The sequence below is a fragment of the Anarrhichthys ocellatus genome, unplaced genomic scaffold (assembly GCF_004355925.1).
Source record: "Anarrhichthys ocellatus isolate YVR2014 unplaced genomic scaffold, GSC_Weel_1.0 scaffold25, whole genome shotgun sequence".
Lineage (NCBI taxonomy): Eukaryota > Metazoa > Chordata > Actinopteri > Perciformes > Anarhichadidae > Anarrhichthys > Anarrhichthys ocellatus.
The window spans coordinates 4,701,382-4,711,300 of NW_022280055.1; the positions used below are offsets into that span (position 1 = coordinate 4,701,382).

Consider the following 9,919-nt stretch of genomic DNA (forward strand, 5'->3'; position numbering starts at 1 on the left):
TTGCAAAATCAGGATTTCATGATTAGCTTCATGTGCTCGAAAAGTGAATTCTGGAGGAAACCTTGAAAGCAACATCGCCTTCCCTGGCAGGAGGAACCGGCCAATCACAGCGCGTGTGCCCTCTTGCAAAGAGAAGCGTACAGGAAGAGGCGAAGCCGGCGGCCACAGCAGGCTACCTCCTCTCAGCCACCGGTACAAAAATGAGCCTTCACTAGAGAGCCAAGACACTAAACCGGACTTCTCTATGATCCAGCTAACCTTACAGCGAGATATTCAGTGTTCAGTTTGCACAAGGTAAGGCATCTCGGCAGCACTTTAATCAGCTAGCGGTGAGGTTAGCTAACCGCGTAGGCCAAACTCTATGCAAAAATCCGGCGTTTTAAGGCTGAGTTGATTCTCAACAAAGGTAGCGTGGGTGACGTGAACGTATAAAATGATACCAAGCATCTCACAAACCCTTAGGGTGCACTTTCCGTTCGGATATTTTATCAAAACACCACATAACATGTATTTCTTTAAGTGTTATACTTCTAAACGGGAGGGCGGTGACAGTTGTGAACGACTGCTAATGAGGATTTGCGCTGCTGAGGATGAAAACGCTGCATGCGTGCGCTGAAACGTAGCTAATGCATAAAGACCCCCTGTAGCCACATTTGACAATGCTCATGTTGCACATTTACACACGAGGATACATTAAAATGTATATGCAGTTTAGTGCAGCGTTGTCTAAAGCAATGTCGGGGCTACTTCTGGCTAGCAGGTAGCCCAATATAATGGACCGCGAGTACCAGCTTTTAATGCATTTATTCATGAAGATACACTACTTTTAGTGGTGAGATGTCTCGTGCACCGTCTAACATTTAGTTTAGCTAACAGCTAAACAACCTGTCAGCACCGGGGCCGACATGTCACTTTATTCTGCTGATTAAGTATTTCATGACGGAACAAAGAGGAATATACGCGTTAAATTAAATTGTACGAATGTGTTCTGTTTACGTTTACGTGTGAATGACTGGGTGGGTGTAACATAGAAAGTAGTTCTCCATGTGCAGGGAGATTAGCGGAGGATTAGGGCTCCACAAGGACAAACAGACGACAATCACGCGGCGTTCCTTCTTCCGTCACACCGGAACATGTTGTCCCCCAAAACACACACACCAGACCTTAATTACTTCATCAAGTCATCTGTCTGTCAAGGTGTGCTTTTATTTAGCTAGCATGGGGAAAAAGAGGTTGCAAGGTGATGCTGCATCTAAACAGTGGTGGGAAGTCACTAAGTGCATTTACTCGAATACTGTACTTAAGTACATTTGTTGAGGTATTTGTACTTTACTTGAGTATTTACATTTTATGCTACTCTATACTACTACAATTCAAAGGTAAATATTGTACTTTTCACTCTACTGCCTTTATTTGATAGCTTAAATTACTTTGCAGATTAAATTGAATTTAAAGTAATGTTATATATAAATATATTTATTAAAATATAAAATTAGGCAGCTTTAGTACCAGCTGTGATGTACCAAATATTTATAATCAAATAATATAATTTATCCTGAGAAGGGTTTCTCTGTAAAATTAGTACATTTGGTACATTTTGATGGTAATACTTTTGTGCTTTTTACTCAAGCAAAACTTAAAATTCTGGAATTTCACTTGTAACAGGGTAAAAAAACACATGAATACTTCTTCTACCTCTACATCTAAACTTGAGAAAAAACACAACCTGTGACCGCATGTGCAGAATCGGGCTCCTCTATGTGGACATTCAAGAAGCTAGATCTAATGACCCAATTATATGGAGTCAACTCTCTCTTGGCGCTCTTTCTCCCAGCCTGTGTTGCCTCCAAGTTCTGTCATCCAGATCGTTTAGCTCATAAATGGCGAGCTGTTACCCTGCTCGAAGCCAGAAGTTGGGACATCCTGTTTCTCATCAGAAACTATCTGATAACTCGCTCCTCCCTTGTAGGAGATTTGGTATGTTTGCTGACTTCAAATGAACGAGCCTGACCTGTATAAAGTGAAGTGAATCGTTTTGTTTTTAGCATGACGTGTTTTAACGGTAATCAGAATGCCGCTACACTGATGTTGGATTTGTTTAAACTGGTGTCCTAATCAACCGGAGGCCTTTACTGCAGACAGCTGTTATCCCCACATATTGTGAAGAGATCAGGAGGGTTTCTTACTTTCGGCTTACCACCTTTGATCGTAAACAGATGCAGCGTGTTAGAGTCATGGTTGTGTGTGTGTGTGGGCGGGGGGTGGAGTCGGTTAGGGATGGAGGCAGGATATGTACACACGGACTGAGGGTGAAGTTATCAGATATGAGTATCAAATAATTGTCTGGGAGAGGTATGTTTTATTAATTTTTCTCTGGGGGCTTTGGCTGTTGTTATTACATAGTTGTACCATGTGACACACCTTAGGAAGCTATTTCTGAACAATAAAGAGAGCTATTTTAAGAGTAAAAGTGTTCCAGTCTATCTTAAGAGTTGCTGTCTTCACTGAGGGAGAATCTTCTCAATGTTGCCCTCAGTCCTCACGTGGTTTTTTTCCTAATTTGTGGATTTTTGAAAAGCGTCCTTGTCTCGAGCAATACAACATGTCTTTTGTTGAACTGGCACCAAACAGGACTTTGGTGTCTTTTGATGTTCTAATAATAGGCTTTTAAAAATGTTAAGTACTTCTAAATATAGACCGGAGTAGTAGAATAGCTTGCTTTGTGTCTTTGCCCACACATTTGTTGATCTGCAGGTTTACATTGGTTTGAAATATATTTTATCTACAGTCATACTATTGCAAGTAGAGGGATAAACTGTCTAAATATTTCTGCTAAGCAGTACTTGTTCTCAGTCATATTATTCATGTGTAAGACCAGAGTTTTTTTGAACAAGTAGCTTTTTAAAGGTTCTCTATATGGCAAACAGCCATTTTGCTCTGTGAAGATATACATGAATAATGTCTACCTGAGCAGAGAATGAAGTCACACTCTGTGTGTGTTTTTCATACACACACGTGCTTTGCCTCACTCATTTTCTGCTTTGGTCTCTCAGCTGACAGCCTTTCAGCCACAAAAATAAATCCTGCTGAATCGCTGTTACAGTGAGATGAATATCTGCACTTTATGAAACTTGGAGTACAAAAGAGCCCCAGTCTAAATATTTTGAAAGAAAGACCAAACACTCCTGTGTGTCTCTAGTTTTAGTGGCTGTGCTGCTTCATTTACATACCATAGGTCCTGTTACCGTGATAAAGGAGCACCATTTGCGTACATACAGAGCAGTTTATTTTTTATTTTTTTTATCTGCACCATAACGACTGCAGTTTGCGAATTAACCTAATAGACTTGGCTCAGTGACACTCCATCGAACGCTCCGGTCCGGTGGTGATGGATTGATCAGACTGCTCTTGCCTGGAGGTCTTGCAGGTTTATGTACAAAGCGAAGGCCTCTTCCACTGAACTGCTCTCTCCTCACAGACTGCCCACGGTTTGTGCAGCATGTTGGGAGAATTTGGAGTGTTTACATCAGCTTTCTTGGCTTCAGCAGGCGAGCCATCTGGTCCTGCAGCGTGTCCGTCGCTGAGAAAAGTATTGGCCTTTTTGATCTCTCATCTTTCAAATCAAGAGCCCACTAATCCTAACATTTGAGAAGCATGGAAACCATAAACGTTTGTGAAAAATGACTACGTGCATATCAGAATAGATTCTTATTGACAGAAGAATTTGTGGGAAATTGTAGCTGCCATTTTGCAACACGTTCTAGTTTTTGTAACTAGTACCATCTTTTAAAATGACTAATGTGTGAAGCTTAAATAACAGGATGATTTTTACTTAATCGGATGAGAGACGGTAAAAGCGAAGCTGCTTTCTCCTGCAGCGCTCCAGATCTTTCTCATCAAAAACAGAAATGGAGTTGAAGCTGAAATGTGAGTCAGGGAGGATGGTTATCAGCTGTCTGACCACCAATGGATGTTGGTTTCTTCCAACAGATGCCCTCAGGACGGGGATGTTAATAGTTTGGATGTGAGCAAAGTTAAGTACTTTTTGTGTGCGATTGCTGAGAACACAACGGATAATGGGAGTTGTTACTTCGCTTGCACGTAAACACACAAGACAGCCTATAACTCACTGAAACTAAAATCTGATAAACAGGATGTACCAAGTTCATGCTGAAAGTGCTACTGTTGACCCCATCATGGATACGTGTGCTTCCTGTGGTTGCTGTGACCTTTCCTTCATCCTTGCTGTACGCCCTTAGACCCTAATAACCCCTTAAGTTAACGATATCACTAGCGGGTCTCACACCTTTATAACTGATGTTAGTGGCTTCATGAAACTGATGTTAGAAGTAGGTCTACGATTATTTTCATTATCGATTCATCCGCCGATTATTTTCTAGATTAATCGGTTGGTCTTCATTGTCAGAAAAGTACACGTTGATGTCTTTAAATGTATTGTTTTGTCCGTCTAAAAACCCAAAGATATTCAGTTTAATATGATATAAAGAGCAATATAAAAAAAAGGTTCTGTGATTGACTGATTAGTGGACTAATCGTTGCAGCTCTATTAATAAGTGTAACCCATGCGCTGCTGAACCCAAGTTAGTTAATTAATTTATAGACTGAAAATACATTATTATTTTTTACAATTGATGAATAACTTATTATAAATGACTTATTCTAAAATGTGTCTGTTTTTGTTGAATTGGAGTTTGAATATGTGTCCAAGAAAAGTTCAAAACACGCTATTTGAAGACGTTGCAGGACCGCTCTTGGCTATTGGGACCGTTTTTCACAGTTTTCTTGCCATTTTGTAGACTAATCGATTTAAAAATGTATCTAACAAGCCAATTAATCTAATCCAATTTCATCCTCTTCCAATCCAACTGCAGTCTGCTCCTATGAGCATGATCTAAATAAAGAGTAATTGTTGGGTATGTTTGGGAGAATATACCCAACGATTACCCCTTAAAGGTGAGCAAATTGAAATCAGAGAAACGGTAGAATACGAGAATCGATCCACGCTACTGTGTCCTCTCTGTTAAAGGAATACTTCACTCACAAAATGACCGTTTGTACATCAGTTACTCACCCCGTGTAACCTTGAATTCTTGAAGAAAGCTTTGTTTTTTCTCATATGCCTCCATGGTGAACGGAGAATTAGGAAAAACGGAGAAGAGTCCTGATGAATTGAAGTAAATAGGGGGGGGGGGCACGTTTAACAGCAGCAAAACACTCATGCTTGCGTAAACTTGCTACTTGATTGTTGAAGTCCGCACGAGGTTGAAATGTTTAAAATTTTACGATTTTATGGGTTCACAACCGGATAAGTGAGATGTGGATTATGCCGTTGTTTAATGCAAAGCCCCGTTCACTTCCATTCATCAAGTTTTTCAATCATTTCAAGAATACAAGGTAACACGCAATGAGTCATTGATATAGAAATGGTCATTTTTGTGGGTGAAGTATTCCTTTAATAACCTAAATATCTGAGTCCAGGTCTTCACAAAGAGAGCAGACGACTTCATAATGGTTCGCTGAAATAACAAAAGCCCTCGGTTCACACAGCTCTACCATTAGCTGGGGATTTGTAATAACTGCAAAATGTCAACTGGGTTTTTAATCCTCTGTTAATCTGCCCACTTTGTAATATCTAAAGTACAAAAGAAATCAGACGCAAATTGCCTTCCATATGCCAGAGATCACGTCTGATACTACTAGTCCTGCGTGAACAGACATCCTCATAGTCGTATTGTTTTAATCCCTTTGTGGGTGTCCTTACTTTCATCCTGGAAGTCTAATGGAGGCTGCAATGGAAATGCCTCATGACAAACGCAGTAATGTAAAGCGTACGTGCAGGGCCGTGTGGTAGCCACAGGCTGACCGGATCATTGGCCTGCTCTGACATGTAATCTGTCAAATCAGCAAAATGTAATCTTCTTTAGTCAACAACCCTGACAGCATTATTTACGTGGCTTAGTAAGAGTCAGTGTGTGTACGTGTGTGTACAGTAGCCATACTTTCATAGTAAGCTCTTTTGTATATTGTTATTGTGAAACACCAATTCCAAGCTATTTAACATCACTGTCATTCTTTCACTCCAGTTACGGAACAATAGTGACTATGGGTATAATATTGCAGTTGTTTTTGATTTGTACGCCTAAACCCAGGAGCGTTATACCTCACGCATGTGCACCCCGAGACTGAACTGTGTGTCGGGTGTAGTTTAAAGACGCTGAAAGCACAAGAGAGGAAGATGATGCAAAACCAGCATTGTGCACGAGGCCTTAAAGATGGACCTGTGGGGGGAAAAAACAAAGAACCGCCATCTGATTTTGCTATAAACAAATGAGCGAACCCTACCTGCTCACGCACTGAGAGCATACAGTCGTCTCACATCCTGCCCTCTTCATGTCCCTCTTCGTCTCATCTAAAGTCTAAGTGCAGTCGTCACCTTTGAATGAAAGGAGAAGGGGGAAATGTTATGCCACACCGTGTGTATTTAGAGGTGAAACTGACCCACAAGTTTGTTAATTAAATGATTGTTGAAGTGACACGTATTTACTCATTTAAACTTCATCGATGTTTCCTGCTTTCCTTTTGTTTTCTTAAACATATTCAGTTTAAAATGATGAGACATTTGAAGATGTTGAGCTTTCTGAACTTGCAATGAGCATTTTTCTTCTTTTTTTACATTTGACAGACTAAATGATTAATAAATAAATAGGGGAAAACTCACAACAGTAAATGCTCCTCTGTAGAATTGGACCCGAATATTTGACTATTCGAATATTTGTTCGTTCGGTTCGACTTTTATTATGTATATTATGTATATTTTATTTTTTTCTATTTCCTAGTTATTTGTTTGCTAGATGTAGGCCATCAACATTTCCTCTTCTATAATTAAACATTTTAATTACAGTCACAGCCGTGAATGCCACGCTTCAGTTCACCTTGGCCGTTGAATTGAAAACAAAGTGCCGAAGACCTCAGCTGTGTGCAAACACTTTAAATTGAGCGACGGAAACACAGAGGCCGTGTGCAAACCTTTGGGGAAATGTTTTTTGGATTCAGTATCAAAAAACAATACAAACAACAACACTATAGAATAACAGACTCCTTTAATTGAAACGAAATATGTCTTTGCAACTTATTGTGGTTGTTCCTGATAATTTTGAAAGCACCTCCACCGTGTGGGAAGAAGCGATAATTGTCATGTTGTAATTATAATTGTAGGACTCCATTTAATTGTAGTAATAATAGTTGTATCTGGCCTAGTTTTGAGGGTCTGTGTTTGTATTCTAAACTGAGATCGGTAGCACATCTGGTCAATGTACTCCTTCAGGCAGAAAGGCACCAATAGTCTTCTGTCCTGACGTTGTGTGCACTAGCTGCTCCCTCGGTAAACAGCAGTGCTGGGAAGTTGAGACAAAGTGTTGAAGGGCCAACTGAGCTGAATCTTGCAACATGGCCGATAAACTGCGACGCTTTATCTTTTAATCCCTTGGCAACATTTACTAACATTTCATCATCTTCAAATGATTTCTGACTTCCTCTCTCTCTCTCTCGGTCCCTTTTTCCTAATAACAGAGGTGAGCCATGGCTGAACCGAACCCCTCCCGTCCCCAAAGGAAGATGTCCACTGCTGGGGAGAGTGTGTACAAGGTGCTAGGCCTGGAGAAAGGAGCGACGGCTGAGGACATCAAGAAAGCCTACAGGTAAGCCGTCTGAACGTGTAATAATCTGAATTGTTGCCGAGTTAAGATGTGTCCTCTGAAAGGCTTAGTTTCTCCAGAGTAGGCAGGCTAACCACGTTGTAATTATTCCTTAAGGCATTTCCTCAACCCGTTGCCTAAATGAGTGTAATCCAGTTCCTGATTGTTTTGGCAAATGCCGCCTCATAGACATTCCTCCACCAGTTATTGCTAAAGAGCAATAATCTGTATTGTGACTTTGATGTGGGCGGAGGAACCGCGTTACATGTGGCATCGCTTGTTTTTTCACAAAAAAAACGTCTCTTTTTTTGAATAGCCATTGAAATTACTTTGATAAACAACTAGTTAATGGCTAGTCATTGACAAACTGATGAAAATGTCCTAAAATAAATCAAACCTGATCCCTCCTCCACTTAAACACTTTTCCACATTTTCCTCTGATTTCCTGTGTGCCCCTCTTCTCTCCCAACAGGAAACTAGCGTTGAAGTACCACCCGGATAAGAACCCGGACAACCCGGAGGCAGCGGAGAAGTTTAAGGAGATCAACAACGCCAACTCTATTCTAAACGATGAGACCAAGAGGAAGATCTACAACGAGTATGGCTCCATGGGCCTTTACGTGTCCGAACAGTTCGGAGAGGAGAGCGTCAAATATTACTTCCTCATGTCCAAGTGGTGGTTTAAGGTTCGTTTACCATCTTTAAGCATGAAGGGGACGGGTTAAGTTGCTACAGTTAAGAACTTTTTATATGCAACCAGTGTAGTATTGATCAATTCCACTTAGGGCTGCATGATTATGACCAAAAATGTTTAATTGTCTTTCATGCTGTTAGGTTGTTGTTCCTTACAGATGAATGTTGTTTTGTATGAAGGGCTTGTTTTGTACGTGGGGTACAACACGCTGTTCAACAGTTGAACCAGACTGACGACAGAAGGAGACAAAGATCCCTCTGAGCAACAGTTGAATAACAATAGAATAAATCACGATTCGTTGGGAAAAGAAACTGGAAGCTTAGCGTCAAAATATATGCAGATTTGAATATCAACGGGCTCCTGTTTCAGTGTCGAGTGCACAATGATGCAGCCTAGAACAAGCTGGAAGCTCTTCAAGCTTCACAATAGAAGGTTCGTATTGAAGGAACTAAGAAAAACATCAATGTAGAACAGCTGATTCCATATCTTTGAACGGTAATGTACATGTGGTCACCAATAGATGTTACCTTAGTATGAAGCCAGAGCTTGTAGTGTTACATATTTCATTATGGGATGGCTCTGTTCTTTCCCTCTACAGCTAGTTCTGGTAAATTATGAAGTGAAAGATTTCTTGTGTCAGAATCTGAACACAAACTTTCAAAATAGGATTGATCTTTTCTCTTCTCCTGGGTAACACACTTTTATGACTGTTAAGATTATAAAGTACCTTCTCCTTATTTCACTATAGCTCTCACACATGAGTCCTAAGTGTGCAGAGGTCAGTCCTGTTAGGTCCTCCTGTGTGCCTCCTCGTTGATGGTGTTTATATGTGGTTCTGTTTGTTGGTTCCTGCAGGGTCTGGTACTGTGCTGCACAATGTTCACCTGCTGCTGCTGCTGCTGCTGCTGCTGTTTCTGCTGCGGGAAGTGCAAACCACCCGACGACGATGACAACTACCAGTATGTGGACCCGGAAGACCTGGAGGCCCAAATCAAAGCAGAGCAGGACGGAGGTGAGAGGGCGCTAAACATAGTTAGGGTTCAACGCTGATGTTGTAAATACTTTATTTCTGGTATTTAAAGGAAAAAAAATAAAAAATTCATAGATTGTTGCACGCCATTGTGTATCCTTTAGCTTTGTGATTAACTACCGTACATCTAGGAGACGGTACACGCTCCCCCAAGGGTGTGAGGACCTTTAACCATGGTGCATTTCACACGCCTCATACCGATCAATTAAAAGATTACTTCACCCACAAAATGACCATTTGTGTATCAGTTGCTCAGGCCGTGCTACCTTGAATTGTTATTGTTTTTCTTACATGCCTCCATGGCAAACAAATCAAAAACGGAGAGAGGTCTTGATGAATAGGGGGCCGCGTTTAATAAACAGCATACTAAACAGGTTGTGTGAGAATTCATAAACAGATCTTTATATATATATATATATATACATATACACACACAGTTGTGTGAAAAAGTGTTTGCCCCCTTCCTGATTTCTTATTTTT

General features: G+C 40.6%; 1 protein-coding gene across 1 annotated transcript; it reads left to right on the forward strand.

The window, feature by feature from the left end:
- Window positions 1-107: 107 nt before the first annotated feature.
- dnajc5ga (DnaJ (Hsp40) homolog, subfamily C, member 5 gamma a) lies at window positions 108-9,857 on the forward strand. Its single transcript, XM_031861825.1, has 4 exons — window positions 108-294; window positions 7,591-7,718; window positions 8,188-8,401; window positions 9,265-9,857. The coding sequence occupies exons 2-4, from the start codon at window positions 7,600-7,602 to the stop codon at window positions 9,457-9,459; spliced, it is 528 nt and encodes a 175-aa protein (XP_031717685.1). The 5' UTR covers window positions 108-294; window positions 7,591-7,599; the 3' UTR covers window positions 9,460-9,857.
- Window positions 9,858-9,919: the final 62 nt, after the last annotated feature.